The sequence below is a fragment of the Pterocles gutturalis genome, unplaced genomic scaffold, assembly GCF_000699245.1.
Source record: "Pterocles gutturalis isolate BGI_N339 unplaced genomic scaffold, ASM69924v1 scaffold22706, whole genome shotgun sequence".
NCBI classification, from domain to species: domain Eukaryota; kingdom Metazoa; phylum Chordata; class Aves; order Pterocliformes; family Pteroclidae; genus Pterocles; species Pterocles gutturalis.
This window is the reverse complement of record NW_010106073.1, coordinates 1-21,718: the sequence shown is the minus strand read 5'-3', so window position 1 is coordinate 21,718 and position 21,718 is coordinate 1. Positions and strand designations below refer to the sequence as shown.

Sequence of the window (21,718 nt, the reverse complement as noted above, 5' to 3'; positions counted from 1 at the left end):
CTGCGGGGGGGGGGGCGTGGGGGATGAAGGAGTGTCGAAAGGAAATTATATAAAATGCAATCAATTTCTGGAATAATTTGTAAGAGACACTGGTATACCCACGCTATATTCAATTTCTAAAAACACTACAAATGGATTCTATTCATATATTGTGGGAGAACTTTGCTACTGGGGAGTGCATAGGATAACAGTGTGCATATTTTATTTTTGTTATTATACAGTCATTAATGGTGAGGTAGGGCAGAGTTCCTAATTGCGCTGAGTACGCCAGTGTGTTAAGCACAATAAAATCACACCATGGGATGCATCCTTGCCCGACAGAGTTTTTAGTCTAATGCCCCAATCCTGTAAAGATCTTGTTTGTTTTACCCATCAGCAGTGAGCAGTCATTGTAACGTTGACAACAGAGTGCACAACAGAGAGCAAGTGCTCATATTTTTGCAGGATCAAGGCCAAAGGCAGGAGAAAATATTATGGTCTTCATTTTACTCAAAAGTAACTTAAATAAAGAAGTCGTATTTGCTCACTTCATCTAGGTACTCAAGTACATGCCTAGGCTTTGCCACTTGAGGGTCCCAGTGAGGCAGATGTGCAGGCCTAAATACCTTTTTGAGATAAAGGATGCTGCCAAATGTTGCATGGGAATTCTGTGCTGAAGTCAAGCCTTGACTCCTGAACCGTAAAACCACTCTGCCTTGCTACAGAGCACAGCAAGGGCTGCAGAGAGAAGCTCAGCTAATAGCCTTACAAAAAACTGCAGAGAAGAGATCTTGTCTTTCTTTTGCTGGTTTTAGAACAACCGTTTGACTGGCAGCTTGTCAAAATGTAACTTACAAAGACGACACACATACAACAGCACACTCAAATCAGGGAGAGCCACATTGCAAAATTCCCCATGTAGCTGGAAGGCACATCTGCGTGCTCTTCTTTGCTTTCCACCACCCCTTCCACCCCCCCTCCATCCTGGCACATTTGCTTTCTACAGCAGAGCCAGGGAGGCGGTGGGACTGTGGGTGAATGATGCTGGGGCGAGCAGGGCCACGTACCATTCAGCTGCTGGCACACAGCCAGGCGGCTTGGCTTCAGCACAAACTGGCACTGCAGCTCCTGGGGCAGCTGCTCCGTCAAGAACGGCCCCTGAAGCTGCCTGGGGCAGGCACAGTGCTTTGATCCACGGGGCATAGCATCGCGAATGTGGCTCATTTTAATTCCAAAGGGATATTCATGTCCTGTTCAAAGAGAAATCATAATAATCTGTGTTGGATTGACTGGACACTTGCAAAACTCCATCTCCCTTGGAGGAAAAGCAGATTTTGCATGCTGGCCTGCAGCACTTTCTCTCTCAGTAATCTCAGAATTGATGCTTTTCTTCATATTTACACGGGCATAAACCATACACTGTCAGATATGGAGTTACTGTGTTTGGTGTAGTTAAACAGATGTAAAAGTAAAATCAGACCTATTACAGATGTATCACATAAAAGCCTATCAGAAAAAAATACAAGTGATTATTTCTGAATTCAGTGTTTATTCTTTCTATTGCTTTACTTGTGACACTGAAAGTTTAGGTACTGATTGCTCATATCGTTCTGGTGAGAAATGATATTTTGGGAGCAGTCATATGTCAAATTTTTGTTGAGGATGCAAAACCTAAAAATCCAGTATGAAAGTGATCTTCCCTCCCTCTCCATGGTAAGTACTACAGCCATCAATTCAGTCAAACGAGACACAGCTATGGTTCCTGTCTGAGGCTGAAACAGGAAGGAAATGTTAATCACAGGGCTAATGCAAATGAGCTACGCTTGGCATTAACCAGCATCTTCGGGGACTACATAGAGGCAATTGATTTCTGGAGAAGCTTTCAAAAATGCCACCAGAGAGGTATTTTTTTGGACTTGTCTAAAGATCTGGCAGTTGAAATATATTAAATATGGGTGCATTGTTAAGAGGTTTTAGTTAACCTGCACTTAGACTTGAACACTGATAATGGAAGAGATGTTGAGATTATAGGTAATGTGAAGCCAAAGCACAGTCGAACTCTGCTTCTGATGTCTACCTATGACAAAAGCTGGTCTTATCTGATAAATCTTTGCATAAATATCAAGAACAGCATCAGTTTAACATCAGATTCTTCTTTTCCAAGGACTGTAGCCTGGGTGTGCAGTGAGAGAGAGTCAATCAATTAGAAAGGCCTTTCCATTTCTGAATTCTCTGGTTCTATATTTAAAACCATGGCTGTGATTTTATCTGAAGAAGCTACACATAATAGTTGGAAAGACAAAGTCCGATATGTTTCAAACACTAAACAGTTTGCACTGTCTGTAAGGTGCACAAGGTAGACATTTTATAAATATTAATGTTGCCTGACTCCAGCAAAGTATTTGTAACTAAGGCTGCTTTAAGAAGGAATACTAAGATTTACTTGGGTTAGATTTGCAGGAGGAAAACAGAAAATCAACATTTTTTTCTTGTTCTAATCATCTATGAGGTCTTACATAGCACAAGTAATGCCGGGCTTCTACAGGGAAAGGTTCTTAATAACAGGAAGGGATTTGCTCTCAGTGAATCATGGGCCAAAATCAAACCGCTCCATCCAATCACTTCTGAGCTTTGAGTTGATTCCTGGAGAGGAAATGTTTCGAAAAGCATTTTAGAAAGTGAATAAGCAATATTTTGCTCCTAATCAGAGGGGAGCTGTCAGCCAGTAAGAAAAATACAGGATTGGAAAGGACCTCTTGAATCAGTTGACTTAAGCTGTGGAAGAACAGAACATTTCTCAAAACTCTGCTGAGTTTTGCTGAGGAGGGGAGTAAATAATGCCATGGAAGTGTAGGAAGAAATATAGTAAAGCTGGACTGGCTCCAGGAGAGGAGGTGAGTGTGTGGAAAGGCTATCTGTAGAAAAAATGAGGCTCAGGCAGCAAAAATGAGGCAGAAAAAAAACCCGAACTTTTTCAACCTCTTATTGACACAAGCAGACAATTGCTCTTCAAAACAAAGGATCAGCATCTGACTGGCTCCCCAAATAGGCAAACTTGCATGACAGGGAAGTAAGAGAAAAAAAAAAACAAAACAAAACAAAGCAAAAGAGGAAACTGCATTTCAGTCTTCTCTGTATTTCTTGCTTTCTTCAGCACTAAAAAGTGAGTGAATGCTGAAAAACAAAACTATGTCAGGAACTTACCAATAAGAGGATAAGGAGCATCTTCTCTTCCTGAAATCACCCACAACTTGTAGTCTTTTTCAGAGCCCTTTAAAACCAAAATTAAGAATAAGTTTGCCAGCCATTAAGAACAGGTTCATGTTAGGTTTCTCACAATATAAGGATAATCTGCACCTTGCCAGCGGGGTCAAAGGAACCCCTTTCACTTTTGCAGTGCCCACATCTGCCACCAGCAAAGCTTCTGAATTTTGTCTGTCATGTGCGATATGGTTTAAGTGACCAGGGTCCAGCTCTGAGAGAGGCTTTTTTTTTTTTGAGACTGTCATTTCTGAAAGAAAAGGGGGAAATTTGTCCCAGTGCTTTCACTGCTCCTGGAAGCAGAGGGATGGAGGTCATAGCCTGCTGGGACTCAGGATTGCTCCTGAGGCCAAACTAAGACGTTAGCCATGCCAGACCCTCCTGCCACGAGGCTGGAAATGAGGCAGCCCCCAGCATGGAGGGGACCTCTGGCCCCAGGTGTTGCTCCTGGCCCCCAGCGCCTCTGTGCCCCACTTCTCCCTGCCGGTGCTGAGCAGCACCAGCCCTGAGGAGAGACAGGTCTGATCCCCTGGAGGGATTACAGGTGAGCAGCACGAAGCGGAGGCCTGCTGCGGAGCATCTGGTGGACAGTGGGCAGTTTGTGTGAGCTGAGGTGACCCTTCAGCATTGTCCTGAGTGCCAGGGTAATTGCATCCTCTGGGACTGCTCTGCAACACAGGCACCCCCAGCCTCACACCTCAGACCTCTGCTCCACCACCTCCCCAGCTCCTTTATGTCCCTTGCAAGGAGGAAGAGCTCCTGCTCTCCAGCTGACAGCATCCCATGCCCTGTGCTGGACAGCATGGCAGGAGGACCTTTGCCTGGGACCTGCACCTGCGCTGATGATGCCAAGGTAAGGATGGCACCCAATGGGCTCCTGGCACTCAACACTGCCCCAAAACCTCCTCGTAGGGCTGCTGTCAGCCTTTTTGTGCAGTCCTTTTGTGTGTAAGGGCTTGGGAGTGCTGAATGGTGCTTTAAGACTGCTGAGCCCTCCTTTTAATAACAGTGGAGAGGTTAAATTTCCATCGAAGGAGAGAATTTCCAGAGGACTGGAGAATGTGAACATCTTTGGGAAAAGCTGTGTGAAACCACTGATTTGAAAGCAAATCCTAAATATTGCCTTTAGCATAAATATACAAGCCAACATTGCAGTTTAATTGAAGAAGGAGAATAGTACATTATTTCAGACAAGGCAGTGAGACAATGGAAATAAAAAGAATGACATTTAATACAAACCACTCTCAGGACAAAAGGTAACAGCAAGTGGATAAATACACTGATGAAAAGTGATCAATTATACCTTAAATCCCATTTCAGTGACACTGCTAAATCAGGATAATTAAAATCTAAAAGTTTTCTGGCTACAAAAGATGATATGACAGTATTTATTTAGCACTGAAATGAAATCCCACCTCGTTTTAAACAGATTTGCCTACTATCCTGCATTGTCTGGACCTTCACCCAGTGTCCCCAAAGCTCTTGAGACTCTTTCTACTTGCTGCACGCACCCAGTGTAATGCTGATACACCCAATAAAGCCTTCGCAGTTTGCTCTCTGACTGACAGAGCTTTCTGGCCCATATTAGCACTGCTGTTAAGTTAGCTAGCGGGGGGCAGAGGGAAAATAAATAGGCTTTGGAGACATCCCTGATGCCTCAGGGCAAGCAGCCAGAAGCAAATAAATACAGCTGAGGAGCACAAGAAAGAGTATTTACTTTTCCTTTTAAATACATATATATATCTGAAAGGGTTCATTGCTGTGAAAGTGAAGCAGGGGAAGGGGAAGAGCTAGCAAGCGCAGTTTCAGGAGGCAGACTGCTCATCTCTTGATTGCAAATGCTGTCCTTTCGGGGCTTTATGAGGCTATTTGTAAGTATAAATGTGACTGTCCCAGAAAAATCAGCAAGTGTACTTATGGAGCTGGGAAATCCAACGCCCTTCTTTCTGCCCCACTTTATAATTTGGAACAGACGATGAAATTATTGCATTTTGCACAAACTGGTTGTCATCTTACCAGAGAAACCACAGAGGGAAAAACTCTGGTGCATTACACCAGAGTGAACTCAGCCAAAGTAATAGCCCCATTAATCATACAACATGTGAAATGTAGATTTTATAATTGCCATTGAAAAGTTGTAGAGCTCCTTTCAAGTGGTTCTCTCTGGACATAAATAAAAAAACCTCAAGACAGTGCATAAGGAAAAGCTTTCTTGCAGTCAGAACAATCCTGCGAGGGGGTTGGGTGTTTGACTGATACACAGGCTACAGCTTAATTTATTTAGCTTGTTTGATTTTATTGCTAATCTTATGATATGCCTCTAATGAAAAAGGCTTTATGCTGTGAAGATGCAGTGAAACAATGTAGTGTATCGCTTGGGCAAATAATTCTGCAGGCAAGATTTTACATCTTTCAGATGGCTTCCATTCTTTTTCCACACAAAATAAAAACGTAAAGAGGAAGAAAGGGTTGATTGTGATACATACAAAAGAACACAAAGATGAAACCTAGCCAGCTCCTCCTCCTGCTCATCTCAAACAAAACAGTCTCTTCCAATACGACCATTTTCCTGTTTTTTTTTTTTTTTCTGTACACTAAATGAGGAAGCACAAATGACACCCATAAAATGGGTAAAAATTAAGTCCATCATAATAAAGACTTGCAGTTGTAATAAAGCACAGTCTCTTGATTTTTGGTGCAGACTGGGACAGACAATCTGCAATTAAAATCATAATTTTAACTCACATCTTATCCTTTCCACTTTGCAGTCCCTCTATCAACTCCAGGGCTACCTTAATTGGCTAGACTGCTGGACCCTGAGCTTGGGCCAGAGCCCCAGTCTTGGTGTAAAGGTGATGTCTGAGCCAGAACAAGACGGCTAGACAGAAATTGCTGTGCCTGGGAAATACCAAGCTAGCAGAATAGGCTCCTGGATGCATTATAAGCCTGTATAAATTAGGGATAATGAATGCTAGGGAAGGAAACTTCTGAAGTTACTCCAACTTTTGCTGGGGGTCTCCAGAAGCCCCAGGGAAGCCCAAGAGGGGCATCTGGTCATATTTGACTCTTCACACTCAGGGCTGTGGTAAGGAAAGACCTGCCATATTCCATGCAACAAGATCAATATATGCATAAGACCTGCCTGCTGCCTGCCTATACTGCCATGGCCCAGTCGACCCAGCACAGCCCCTGCTCGAGAGCCAGGGGTTTCTCAGGAGCCAGCGAAAGAACCTGCAGTGGAGAGACGAGCAGGATGTGAGAGAGACAACTGCACAGACATGAAGGTCAGTGAAGAAAAAGGAGAAGGAGAGGCACTGGAGCAGAGTCCCCTGTAGTCCATGAAGGACCCCACATGGGAAGAGGTGGCTGCACCCGCCTGCACAGTCTGTAATTTATGAAGATTTATGGTGGAGCAGATAGCCTGTGGAGGACCCCACGCTGGAGGAGGTGACTGTGCTGGAAGGACGCCATGAATTTGTGGAAGAGACCCACGCTGTGGGTTAGCAGTTAGTGAAGAACTGTGGCCCATGGGAAGGACTCATGTGAAGGACCCACCCATGAGAGGGACCACATGCTGGAGCAGGGAAGGCTGTGAGGAGCCCTCCCCTGAGGAGCAAGGAGCGGCAGAGACAACATGTGATGGACTGACCGCAACCCCCATTCCCTGTCCCCCTGCGCCACCGGTGGGGAGAGGGCAGAGAAACAGGAACAAAGCCTTTGGGCCCGGGAAGAAGGGAGGGATGGGGGAGAGGTACCTTTTTAAGATGTAGTTCTCTTTCTCATTATTTTGCTCTGTTTTTGATTGTTAACAAATTAAATTGGTTTCATGTTTTTCCAAGTTGAGTCTGTTTCTTGCCCGTGACCATAAGTGGTGAGTGAACCCTCCCTGTCCTTGCCTCAGCCCATGAGGTTTTTAGCAAGAGGCTGCCATGGTGGTTAGTTTGCCAGGTGACCTTAAACCACGACAAGCATGGATTCATTTTAATACCTCAGGCACCTCCTTTTCTGGTTTAGAGCAAAGGGAGACAGTTTAGGCACTACTTGACCCACTAGGAATCACTGCATCTACTCAGTGCATTATCTTGCACTACCTTAAGTCCTGTAAAAGCCTTTTTCCAAAAGAGTTTCAGGCCATTGCTTCAATCCGGTGCATTCAGATTCTGTGCAATCACTCAGTTACATTCATATCTCACATGACACTACGGTCCACAGATATTTAGAGTGTCTGGTTTGGACACCTGAGAGCAGTGCCTGTACTTGTAATCTGGGGACACAGCTGATCATGCATGTTTGCACATTTTGAAACCAGGTAAAAAGTAGGTCAGTAGGTTTCCTGTTCACACTGAAATATGCAAAAGAAGCTGTATAAAACTCTCACTTTTTGTGTCAAGATATCTCCTCTTAGGCATCAGCAAAACATATTTGAAAGCAACTTCAAACATGACTGGTTCCTCAACACTTTAAGGCACTTGATGATCTCTGGAGGTCTATATATTAATAAGGCGCTTTTGCTTCATTTTGACAACACTGAATTACTATGATAAAGGATTTAATTAATCCTTCATGTCCTAAGACTTGGAAAAAGTGCAAGAGAAGATTTGATTATTAAAAGTGACTACAAAAAGACTCATTAAAACTCATGCAAGGACTTACATTAATTCCCAGCTGCTGCAGGGCCATGAGAATTACATCATTTGCTGTATCAACATTGGTGACACTTAGGGTTTTTGACTGTGAAGAGAAAAAAGGAGAAGGGGAAAGTGGCATTAAGAATTTGTATTTCCAAAGAGCATCTGAAGTGCAATAGCTCTGCATAATTCGTTGTTGAAAAATGGTGAGTATCTTGTTAAAGTTTTACTTGATGATTAAGTTATACTACATAGATAAAGATCCAACTGTCTGAGACAGAGGTTTGATTTCTCTGCTTTGTCACATACATTCTGTATTTGCTTTCCTAATAGCCCCATCAGAAGGGAGAGTGCCATGATTACTGGGACAAGACCTCTACGTTAAAATACACAAAAGACACTGACACTAACTGTACTTCAGACACTACATAAGGGAAATGTAATGGTTTGATTAATTTAAAAGCATGCAAGTTTCCTTTGAAAAAATGAAACATCTCAGTGAGTTTTTTCAGTGAAATAAAGGTTCTCATATCAATTATTAATAATTTCTGTCCTTTTCTACTGAAGATCTCCCTGGTAAGAAAATACTGTACACAGGCTGTTCATCTCTATATCCTTTGCCACATTCTATAGATTTCTCAAAGCTAGATTTGGCTTAGTACCAGAAGCACTTCCTCTTGGTAATCTTTCATCCAGGTAAAATGCTGCCTCTCCAGCAACCTCCAGAATCTGTTGATTGTCAGTATGGAAAAGCATGGCTCAGCAGAAACACCGCTTTCTAAATAAATAGCTATGGCGGCCAGCACAAAGCGACAAGCTTTGTGTTGGAGGAAGTGCCGCTTTTCACAAGGTAATCTTTCCAGAGTAAGATTTCAGCACCTGCTGCCTGGCACCAGTATGACTCCTTACAGACAGGCAATGCTCTGTACCATGGCACCGTGAGTTGCTCTTACGCAGGGCAGTGCATTTCAGACTCCACCCTCAGCCTTGCCAGGATGTGGAAGCACCACTGCCATCACCTTGTGGAGGCAAAAACAAGTGGGCAGAGCATGTCCAGAGTGGTTTTTGCTTGCACCATCACACCCACACTGGCCTCACTGCCAAGCCAACAGGCAGCTCCCACACATCAAGCGCAAGTTACTAAGTCCTCTTTAGAGGCACGTTAGTTTGGCTCTGCTAACAAGACTACACAGCTTTTGGATTGCAGCTGATTCATGGCCAGCCTAAAGCCCTGGCAGAACAAATGCATGCCCACTGCAACAAACCACCCACGCATATCCAATGGCCCAAAGAAAGGAAGGTGGCAGAGCTGGGATGTAAATGTTCGCTGCCAGTCCCAAGACAGTTAGCTATACCCTGCTACACTATGTAGCATATCCATTTTATACTGGCCATAGGATATTCAGGTGAAACAAACGCCTGACATTTTGCATTTAGAGAAGATCTGAGCTGTACATTTATATAAGTCTCTGACGGTAACAAGCTGCCATGGCAATCAAAGGAAAGTAGTGAGAATACTGTGTATCTTGCTTCAGGACACATATGAATGCTCACACCATAAAAAATTTAACACTTGCCTGAAGCAATGACATCTGGCTCTCAGGAGTAGGTCAGCACATTTGCATAAGTTTTGCTCTTGGCTAGAATATAATAAAATGGTTTTTGTCTTGTGTTCAGCCTTCCCTATCTTCCAAAAATGAAATAATTCTTGGGCATCTCCAGCTGCTGTAGCACAGGGACCACAGTGCCATAAGAACTATTTGCATCACAAAGTTTCCATGTGCTCCTCCACTGTTTTATTACTGTTAGTAGCTAGACTACAGTGTGTCATTTCTAGGACTGTTAGGAGCAGGAAACCATATCTGGAACATGAGCTAATTATAACTAAGGAGAAAAGACATTTTAAAAAAACCCAAATAAACCCTGGTACAAGAGTGCAAAACCTGAGCACATGTATGATTTATAGACATCTGCACCTGAGCATACCTTGATCTGCAGTCCTGCATTTAAGTACCACAATTATTGTTACTGTTTATTAACATAGGTCTTAGCAACCTGGCAATTCTAACTATTATGGTTTACCTTAACAATCATTTTCTGAAAAAAAGGTAGATTCCTTTATGCTTATGTTTATGCAAACACAGAATTCTAAGTGGAGATTCACTGCTGGGCAAAGACCTCCAATGAAGTCTAACTTTTGTAAAAATTTCTTGTGTCCCTGCAAATGCCCTTTAGGCTTCTGAGCATGAAACACAGATCTTAAAAGCAGAGTTAGAAAGAAAGGACAAATGTAGAAGAAGCAGAGGAAGAATGGATGGATTATCACTGAATTCTGGGGTGTCCCTAGGGAACTGATTACATACAAGAATTTAGTTTAAATTGGTTAAAAATTACTTACTAAAAATGGTGCAAATCACCCTGTGGATGACCTTTCTTTACCAAATTACCTTGTGCCCATAAATTTACCAACATCAGTTAGCTGATGAAAAACATGCTAAAAGCAATTTCAGGGTGTTCATATACACAGCTTTACTGACTTGCGATCATCATAAACAATAAAACAGATTGCAATTTTGCAGAATTGAATGAAGGCAGCTGTGGGTTTAGACCAGTTTTACAAGCCAAAAAAGGGTACATTGTACTAGCATTTCTGAAGATGCTTATGCATACGTTTCACTAAAGGCGTTTCTTGGGACTTCACAGTCTTTAGTTTGTGTGCCAGAACCGGTAACTCTTACCAAGCGCACTGTCTTTAAAAAGGAACCCATGTATCAAACAAACATTTCAGGGCTGCATATGCCAATCCTTTTAAAGGGTCCTCAAGGCAGGTTACAACTCAAAAGAACCCTCCTAATATCCAAAGGATTTACAGGTGACTAGCACTCATAGGTGATGTGTATTTAGACCCCCATTTAGCTCAAGAGCACTTACATATGCACAAGTTCCCACGTCCTTTGCAATTATCTTCAGAGGAATGCTTTTAGGATAGTCTTTTTCCTTCTCTTCTCTTATTCGACTGACAAAACAAGTACAAGACAAGTACATTTTTAATATTGTAAACATAAATAGCAAGATGGAGATTAAAATCAAGCCGCAACTGGATAAAAAGCAGATTGTTTGCAGATGTACTGCAGTAGAAAGATCTCCGAGAACAAGAAAGCATCCAGCAGTATCTGGAAAGGATGTATAGCCCAGTATGCCCTGTTGTATTAAAGTTAACTGTAGGAATCTGTGTAAGCAGAAGAGAAACTGGATTAAAAAAATCAAGCTAGAACTACCCATCATTGTGATGCCCCAGTCTGCCCTACGGGCTCCTACTAGAATCAGTTACACCCCATTGTACAGACCAGTTCAAAGGACGGAACAGAAGAGTGAATTAGAAATCATCCTCAGCAAGGACGATTTAAACAGCCCCAGGAACTCTGAAGAATCAGATAAAGACACAAACCTCAACCAGCAAAACTAGGTGACCAGAAAACAAAACCACCGCTCATTTTTTTCCCAAACACTGACTGAAATAAGACAGCTCTATTTAGGCAAACCCTTCCTCCACACCCTCCAGCCTGGGGTCCATTTTGTAAGACCAAAATACAGCCAGCCACGAGCAGCAGACAGGTTAGAACAGAGGTTCCTGTGCTGGGTTTGCTTAGATGCCATCACCATGGTAAGAGCCCCAGGCTCAACTAGAGTGACAGTGGCAGAGGCTTCTACAACAGCATATGGAAGGGACCTTGTGCGACAGGAATCACTCCAGTTTTGTGCTCAGGCTTGTTCAGGCACAGGGAAGCAATTCCCTTCTTGCGTAGTGATTGTTGCATGGACTGCACATAACATCTTCTGTGGGGAGAGGACAGGAGATGTATTTTTTCTTACTATCACTTTGAAAGAGCTCATCTATCATGATGGTATAGGTATCACAGCTTGGGAATCACTGGTCTAGGTGATTGGGACTCTTTTCAGTGTTTGTATAATAACGTACCTTTGCAAAAAAGACAGCCACGTTTCCTTTTGTTCTGCAGACCTGGAAGAATTATAGAAAAACAAATTAGTCATCATTCTAATACCAAAATAGCCCTTGTACAAACCACAGTGGAATGGACTGCTTCTTGGTTGCAATTTCCACAAATACCTACAAAAACTAAAAGGTTTTTCTAGATTTGAATGAAAAATCTGTTTCCCTGCAAAATCAACTGAAAAGCCAGCCACAGAGATCAAAAGCCCTGGTTACCAGTTTTTATCACAGAAGGTAAAGCTTTACTAATGAATTCAGTAGGAAATGGGTTGCATTCCTAAACTATGTCCAAAGAGAAGAGGAGAGCACTTTAAAATAAGAGCTTAGTTTAAAAATTTAAAGGTATCTCCTCAGGTACATAGACTTCTTTCCACTTTCACTATTCTAATGCTCTTCTTATTTATTACTTATCACATTACAAAGTACACATAAGCCACAGTGAAAAAAGGTCCCATTGTACTTAGTAGGATGTAACTTTGGACATTTTAAGGCTTATCTTATTTATACAACTTCAAGGATACAAAACTGTCCAGTTAAATGTAGCTAAGAATAGGATAGGGAAAGGAATCTAACCTAATTTTGCTTCAACTTTATTGATTTAAATCCTGTCCCAGATGGATTAACTGCTATTCCCACTGCTGCTTCTGCAAATCAAGTTCTTCAAATTTTCAGAGCAGGCATTTAGGGAACTACGAGCCTACTGAATGATACTGTGAGGGGAATGCACTTTCTAAACATCAAAAATACTATTCTGCTTTGGCTGCTTCAATTCTGACAGATATGCATCTGTGGACTCATGCGTGGTGGTTTATATTTTTCTGTGTACCTCCAGACATAAAATAATTTCACTTCTATAAAATCTCTGACTCTGTTTTGATTGAAGCTATTGCTTTCCTACCCAACTACTTTCTGATAGCTCTAAAGGATCACGTACTGTCTCTAGATCAAAGCTCATGTTTATTTGCAAAAGTTCAACTGAAAATCAATGGAAAATTTCAGCTTTGTTTCAGGACTAGTAAGTGAAAAAAACATTAACAGCACAACAAGCTCAATAGAGAGCAGTTTGTGCACAGCATTCTTTGGATACAGTCAATGTGACATACAAATCAAGCTGCATGCATCAGCTTTGCTCTCTGTTGGTCGAGAGGAAAATGTATTTCCCAAGACCCAGCAAAATTATTGTGGCTAAGCAGCTGGAATTTCAGGAGGACGGTGCCCTCTCTTATCCAAAGTGATGACAGAGCCCTCCCGCTGAGACTAAAATTAGCCTCATCACCAAAATTACCTCTACATCCCTTATGTATCCTATAGTCAATGCTTCAAAGACAGACCGAAATCTTTCCCTCTATTAAAATTCAGAGATTCTGCTTTAAGAGGAATTTTGACATTTTCTTTGGCACAATTAAATTAAAAAGAGAAATAGAACAAGGTCAGTATTTCACTGTATATTTCTTGCTAATTTCAATACAAGCTCTTCTCTTTAAAAGTGTCCTATGAGGGTCTCTGATCCTTTCATTAGCTTGGCTGTTTACTATTTGTAGTTCATCTTGTTAGTTAGCCAAGGTGTTTGCCAAATTATTAAAAAAAAAAAAAGAGATAATTTCCACTAGCCAAATTTTCAGCACAGACAGTGCTTTGCCAAATCACATATTTTCTCAAAGTTCACTGCAACATTTGCAGAGAGACAGAAGATGAGGCATTGAGGGTAAGTGACTTGCTCACAGCAGGAGAAGGAATTTGTTTAAGAATCAGCAAGTTCCTGCTTCCCACATCCACTGGTGATGAAATAAATCCATGGTTGTCTCATTACCTGTCAGCCTAAAAAAATTTCAGTGACTCGGTAAATAAAACATATCTTAATTCTTACCTGAAATTTGCCACACAGTTTGTGGTGGGCCAGCCCAAAACAAAGGACCTGTCTGGGTCTGTGCTGCCTTCACAGACTTCTTCTGTACAAAATGCTGTCCACATCTCACAGAGACGTGCTTGGCACTTTAGTTTGAAATGAGAGTGCGACCTGCAGGCAGAAATTCACAGGTATGTCACACACATGAAAACAGAGCAAGGCAGGTAAAGCAACTCAGAGTTTCTTCTTCCTTCAGGAACATGTGAAACCTGCACTGAGCTGATAGAAGAAGCACTTCTGCTTTAGTGAAAGAAAATAAGGTTTTATTTGGGTTGCATGTAAAAATATATCAATTTATCATCCAAATGGGATCAGCAGATATCTTACATATGGGATAACTAGGTTGCTTGTGGCATCCCTGGATATCCCTCTTGTTGGGGAAAACTTCTGTCCATGTCTAGAGCTCCTCTCCAAATCTCGCCATGAGGCAAAGATTGCCACTTGTGTTGGACTCTCCTTTCGGTGACTTTAATGCCACTGAGGAGTTTACAGTATAGTTGGATTGCTTAGCCCCAGGGTCAACAACCATGTTGAGTTTAAGTAGTGACAACTAGGCCAGAGCAAATGAAGCAATCCTGAAGAAAGAACAAGCAGAAAACTGCCATTTGTGTTAGCTATAGCACAGGTCACATAAAGACTCCATGAACTGGCTGCACGGTAGCTTTAGGCCCACACCATGGGGAGAATGAGCCAGGACTTCCCACATTCTCAAAATATCTACCCATCGACATGGAAAATACAGAATTTCCTCATTTTTGAAAAAATTTGGCCCCTCCTATGTTTTATCCTGCTAGAGTACAGCAAAGGTCAAATTTACAGACTTTCACTTTATTTCAACTCTTTTCTTCCACTTAATTTCTCGTGATAAGTCTTCTTCCTTTATAGAATCAGTGGACACCAGTACTATGTGAGAAACAAGTAAAATCTCTCAAAGTCAGTCCATCTCTGTAGCAATGCAACAGACACTCACTTCAAGGCAGGTTTGCACTAGAGGACTTCCAGACTGAATTACCTGAGCTGTGGTTCTCCTGGGCCAGCAGAGAAAGGCTGGAGGAAAAGCGTTCCCTCCCTGGAAATGTTTTGCCCTTCTAATCCAAGGACTGCAAGCAAGAGCATGTCAGCTCATCACTGCATTGCAAATGTGGCTGGGGGCAGTGTCAGACACCATGGTGATTAGTGCCCTATAAATAAATATGCCAGGTAAGCAGTTTCTTGAAGCATTGATACACATGGACTACTTTCTCTGAGATTAGCCTTAGTTACAAGGCATTTGATTTGGGACAGACTGAACTAATACAGTCTGAAACATGAAAGTACTTGAACCTTTCGCAGCTTTAAAGAGGAAGCAGATGAACTTGTAGTAGTACCCCGACTGCTCTGAGGCTTCCAGCTGTCATTGTGCTAACAGGTGTAGCGGGGCAGTGCACCACTAATAACCCAGCAGTGTGTACAGTGGTGGGCAAGAAAGGACCATCAGTGCAGAAGACACCTGGCAAAAAGGAGCACTGCAATTAGATTGTCACAAAACACTGCAGAATACCATCTCAACTTCATGTATTTTTTAAACTATACCATGGTGTTTCCTGGTCAGCTGTACATTTCAGTTCTCTTTATTACGTTTTTTCTCTCTTTTTCACCAAAGAGAAACTTAAAATACAGCAGAACATTTCAACATGCTCATCAACAAATCAGTTTGGGATGCAACAGGTAAGATCTGTCAAGAATACAGAAATAACTGAAACTGACTGACCACAGAATTAACTGTGAAAATGTAGATTTACAAACAAATACAGCTGTGAATTCTAATGTAGATGTTAATAGATGGATGCCTGGTCCGACTCCACCAGAATCGATCTGTTGACCCTCCCTTTCTCCTCAATTTCTTTTTCCCATTACCCAGTATAGTGAACTCTCTACATGCTGTTTCACTTTTTTAACATTTACAGCTCATAAAGCCAGACCCCTACAGTGCCAGTAGCGGGTGTCGGCAGGGTGTCGGCAGAAGCATAAAAATATTCTCTAACCATGCTTGATGTATATTCTTACCCTGTTTGCCATGCCTGATCACAGCTCTCAGCTATTATCAGTATTCAAGTGGCCTGGTTTCCAGAGGCGCTGAAACAGTAGCCTCCATTAACATCTAAAGAGCCTGAAGTATAATTTTATCTCTATCTGCCATGTCCTTTATGCAATCCATAGGTTCTCAGCATTTGTGAAACGTGGGTCTTCTATTTAAGCGGCTAAGAAATACCTCTATAGAAATGACTATATCTTCGCTGACTAAGGAAGCAGCAGTGAACATTTGTAAAATGGAAAGAGAAATCTAACCAAGATTTTATAAGTCCCTTTGCAAGTGTAACACTGTAAATATCAGGCAGATCCAGAGTCCACTGAAATCAATAGAAAAATCATGAACATCTATGGTATAGGTATTGACACACCTCAAATTGTGCCCCCCCTCCAAAGTAAATTCAGTTCCTTTTGCTTTCTGTAAGTGGCAATTGGATACCTTGCAGCCGTTAACAGATGGCAGATTAACTTCTCACTAGATTTGCTAATCTTCTTAATAGGACCCTCTGACAAAAGCATTAATGGATCTACTGTGAGATTGCTACCGTAATTCCATGTATGTACTCAACCATTAATTTCTATGTCCAGTCATGTTGGGAAAATAACCTTAAAATGCATGTGTATATAAACGCATGTAGGTATTATAAAGGAGAAAGAGGAAGCTATTTCTGGGTGCCTCCCACGCAAAAACTTATGTGCAAAACCTTGATCATTGAACTGACAGATCCTTGAAATATTTATGCTACCAAATAAAAACACGTCCTCTGTAAGAAATCTAATCAATATATAGAAACCAGTACAACTTTTACATACTTAACACTGGTTTAGTGAGAAAAACTCTTTCAATCAATTAATTTATGACTTAATCCTCACAAGAAGGCAGTAAAGGACAGGGCAGCAGAGAGAGAAGCACAGAATATGAGTATTATTCTTATTTTTTTTATAAGTTGGGCTAATGCATGACCTGAAAAGATAACAGTCTACCTTTCAAAAATTATTAGAAAGTAAAAGAAAACAACCTAGAGGCACCTTGTCCAAAGTCATACATAGATTGGTTGTGGAGAGGACCTACTCTCTACAAATTTCCATGGGAACAGTGCCAATTTGCCGCCTTTAAGCGCGAGCTCAGTATAACAGGAGTTTACTCAGCAAGCTCAGAGGACACAAGATACTTGTTGCTCTCTTTAGGAAAAACTTGTACCCATTTGTTGATCATACAAAGTCTAACTACACACGAGTTCCCTTTGTACAGTGACTGGCTACCTGCAGCTGAGCTGACATCAGTACAGCACTGAGCTGTACCTAAGATATCTTAGGTGTTCATATGCCCCAAACAGAAAAACTACTTAACGCAAAAGATTTATTACAATTTGTAGCACCTTCATAGGAAATAATTATGAAGTTAAGTCAGATTCAACTGTATCCTTAATTCTGTCCTTGTGACCTGCTGCCTTGACTCTGCATCAGCTATTAAAAAGACAATAACAACCAATAGTCATGGCCACGTAGCAATACACACCACTCAGGTTTTCCCTTTAGGAGTAAGCAATGGCATTTTAGTGTGAGATAGCTTTAAAAATACTGATTTTTACGTAGTGCTCATTAGTGACAGCTCTGATGCTTTAATTTCTGACAAGGCAGCTGTAGAGAGAACATCCCAATTAGTTATTTAAAATACATGAACTAATACCACTCGAAATACTGTTTTTACAATTTCTGGCAAAGACTTGCCCTGCCCCTCCCCCACCACCCCTTTTCACATGCAGAAGAACAATTTGTTCTCTTCCACCTTCTTCAAACATTGCAGACTCTTCACCACACTAAATCAAATGCTCTAAGAGCCATTACTACTCCCTGGGGACCAGATTTTGGAGTGGTTACAGGGAGTAGTGCTTTCCTATGCAAACAGTCCCATTGCCACCCAGCCAAACCTGCAGTGACGTGCAGCTCAGCCTGGGGTTGTAATGTTGCTTCTGCTCAGCACGCTGACCAGGCAGGGAGACATTCATCTCACCTGACTTTAGCCTTCTACAGTTTAGGAGCTTAGACCTAAACTAGTGAGACTATGCCCACTGAACAGCCAGTTGCCAGAGTGAGAGACCCCCAAGAGCATGACTCCCCCCACCCACCATCGACACTCCTTCAGGGCCAGGTGAGTTCGCTGCAGGAAGTTGCTGTTTTTCCCTCAGTGACTAGAAGAGAAGCCTAGAAGCCTAGGTAAGTTGCAAATATTTAACATTTTAAACCTTGAATTAGGTGAGATGAATCCCACCTTAAACAGGACACAAACATAAATAAATACAGTAACAATGTTATTACTGCTAGGGCTTGTAAGAATAGCAAGATTTCCCCTAAATATCCTTATGTTCACCACCCACTCATAGTGGAACATGTTGTGGGTAAAATATCCTCCGTGTTGTCACACCACATTAAGTGAGGGCGTTCAGCTGGGGGGGGGGGTTTACATTTGCAATGTGTGATTCAAATGGACATAGCTCAGATTTCTACAGAAAACACAGATTTATTCTGGCTTTTCCCAGCAGCCTCTGAAACAATCACTTAAGCAAAAAGACACATTGCAAAAGCTCAGGATTCACATCAAGATTACCCACCCTGTGAAACCACAAACACAGTGCCCAACAGAATGAAGCTGCATCAGGATTTTTTAATATTATTTCCCCATAACCCATAACAACAAGTGAAAGCACCCTCTGAAATTGCCTTAAACCACAAATGCTGCACGAAGCTGGCATGCGAGACACAGCTTGTAAATCTGATTTAATTGTGAATGGTAGAGTGAATAATCAGAGCTCAGCAACAAGCCTGATTACACATGAACACTACCCACGCTGCTCAGCATTGCTTCCCTTCCCCTTCCCCATGCTTCTCCTGGCACAGCACAACCTACAGAGATGGACACTGCGATGCTGCCTGAAATCTCTGTTTTTATACAGCTGCTCATTACTGGTGTGTATCAGAGCAGCTTCCAGGTAAGAGTTAAGACCTGTAACCTCTCTGTGACACAGCCACCAGTGTTATGCACACCCTATAGGACTGAAGATGACCTGTCTAAAACACAACAGCCAGCTGAAGGCAGCACAATGGACATAGTCGAGCACCAACGAGTCATTTCTATGACACTGCACACCCAAAGCAGAGAAGATGATACAAATCAAGTAATATATTCAAGAACATCTGATACTTCTTTAAAATGTTGCATCCTGGAATTCCCCTATGGCTACAGGTTTTTCAAAGGCGCCCGACCTCTTCAGTCACCTAACCTCCACCGACCAAATACAAAGCTTCCTTATGATTTAGGGAAGATTTGCTACTAAAAAAGCATTACGGAAATCCATGTTATGCTCTGCTGAGAAAAAGGGCTGCTCTGTAGGAGCAGTGCTTGAGGTGCCATACTCACTTGGACTTGGCAACAACCAGAAGGTCTGTGAAGAGGAAAAGGTGTCGCTCTTGGGTTTGCAAACCTGTCTTCAGCTGCACGTGGCCATCGAGGATGAACGTTCGGTTGTGGCATATGAAAGACTGCACAAGGGGACATGCCTCTGGGCTGATGGGGGAGAAGCAGCCTTCCCTGCAAAAGGAAATAAAGAAAATAAAGGAAAGCAAATCAGCCGACTTCCTGTGAGTGAGAACCAGGCAGCAACTTCCCACTCTTGCTGCCAAAAAGCGATTTATTTGACCACATTTCAGTGAAAAGTGGGAGGGACAATGAAGATAATCCAGCAGCCTGATTCTGAGACATAAGCTGTTAGGGACTGGCCTCACTGAATCTTTTACAGACCAAGGACATCATAGATAGTATTTAGCAAAATTTAAATTCAGCCCTCTCCATTTTGTATATTTGTATCTGTCTCCCTACAGTTCAAAGTCTTAGAGGAAATACTGCACCTTCTGTAACCTATCCATAAAGAGAGTGGAGACATATGCCTGACAAAGGGATAACTGCACACCTACCATGGTCAGAAGTAGACTCATACTTGGGGTCAAGAGCAATTTATAGAAAGTATTCAGAACCAAGGACAAACATAAGGTGCAACTGAACCTTGCTAGAGACAGACCATGTACCAGATGCAACATGAGAAGAGGCAGCTCAGCCTCTCTCCCAGCACACGACCCACATTGAAGTAAGCTCCTGTTGCAGGGTTTGCTTAGGTGACTGGAGCACAGCTATGCTGGTCTGCGTCTGTGGTGTGTAGAGGCTGCTGGATGATCCAAACCCAGGGTCCATCCTGGAAGACACTGAGCTTTTCTACAGAGGTATTGAGCAGGTTGCAGTCCAAGGTTACTGATGGTGGGGAGACATGATTCCCTCAACCCCTCCTGATCTAACTGTTCCATATATCATAAAGTAGTTGAGTAGTTATGGAAGAGGAAATTAGACTTTCTCTAGCATGATGGTCAGCTCACTCACCCACATAGGATATCCCTAGTTTCTGAGTCTTGCCCTAACAAATGTCTATTTATACAGAGCCAAACTGAATTAATGTGAGGGTCTGAGGGGAGGACACTCCTCCTCAAGGGCTCTCTAGAAGCTGGTTGCAGGTCAGGCTCTCCCTTGGAAAGCCACAGATATGGCTTCAAATTCTCCCAGGCAGGTGAGAGAACTGAACCTGGGTGTCCTACACCCCTAAATAATGAATTTCTGGATTAAAAACAGGACTCATCAGCATCTTTGTTCACAATTTTCAAATGCAACTTTTTTATTCTTTACTTCCTCTAGAGGTGCCTCCAAATTAACCATTTCCCTTTGGTTGAATGAATCAGTTAAATTTTTATACAAATGTATTTACTTATTTTTTTTCTTTAAAAAAAAAGAAGAAAAAATTAAGCCAACACTTGGCAGGATCAGCTTGGCAAGGAAAGGCTGAAGTGAGCAGCTTTGTGATTATAGTTTATTCCTGGTCCTGCTGGAATGGATGACAAACACCTAATGACTTTGCTGGGAGAAGAAATTGACATTCTACAGTGAAAGTCACAAAACAGATGGGAGAGATATGAAAAAAAAAAACAACCCACAAAACAAACAAGAGAGAGCAGAGAAAACCTTCAAAGAAGGTCACAAGCTTTCTTGTATCTCTCTTAGAGCCTGGATGATTCTCAACCCTCCTCTCCTTGATGTCTGTGGCTGGATTACTCAGGAAATTATTTAGGAAATCCTGACAGCTGTGAGAGAAAGGATAAGCTCTGAGATTGGCCTACATTAGAGGACACACTTTCACTGATCTGTAAGGAGCTGGTGAGGATCTACCTGCTGGGGAGAGCCTCAGTTTCCCCTTTCTGGCTAGGAGCCTGAATTTTTAAAAAAATTCTTCAACTTAATTTGTCTTGAACTGTGTCTTAATATTGTCTTTCATTACCTACCTCTTCAGGGAAAAGAGAAAGAAAAGCAATGACTTTCAGAATGAATAATGCAAACCTGATGTTATTTGACCGTTCCTAAGGAGAAGGAGTGTCCAAGAGCGTGGAGGTTAAAGTAGAGAGAGGAGTTCTGGTCCAATACAAGAATGACACATGCTGTGTGGCCAGGAAAAGGAGTCAGGGGAACAGTAAGCATCTCTCCCCCCCTGCCACTTCCGTGAGACTGGGAATTCACCAATGCACCAGTTCATCAGAGACTAATAGGTTACTGGGACTCAATTTCATAAACTCCCTAGCAGCACTTCATACAGAAACTTAGGCAGCAATCAAGAATGATGACCAGTCCACCTGTATTAAATCCTTGCATGGCCTTTACCTCAAAGGTGAAGTCAGGGAAATACTTAAATTTGAACCCAGTAACACCAATAGTTAGAAAAAACCCTTTCATGTCACACTGCTGTGTTATGGTTTTGTGTGTGGGGTTTT

The 21,718-nt window shown here is 42.1% G+C and overlaps 1 protein-coding gene across 1 annotated transcript in view; it reads right to left on the bottom strand.

The window, feature by feature from the left end:
• Positions 1–19,445, bottom strand: part of LOC104472105 (rho GTPase-activating protein 20-like) — a gene marked incomplete at its 5' end in the record, with an annotated part of 32,834 nt that extends 13,389 nt beyond the window's left edge. The window contains 7 exon segments of the mRNA XM_010087653.1: positions 1,047–1,229; positions 3,184–3,250; positions 7,894–7,971; positions 10,800–10,884; positions 11,848–11,889; positions 13,748–13,897; positions 19,275–19,445. Coding sequence (XP_010085955.1) covers positions 1,047–1,229; positions 3,184–3,250; positions 7,894–7,971; positions 10,800–10,884; positions 11,848–11,889; positions 13,748–13,897; positions 19,275–19,445 — 776 coding nt within the window.
• Between the last annotated feature and the right edge of the window lie 2,273 nt (positions 19,446–21,718).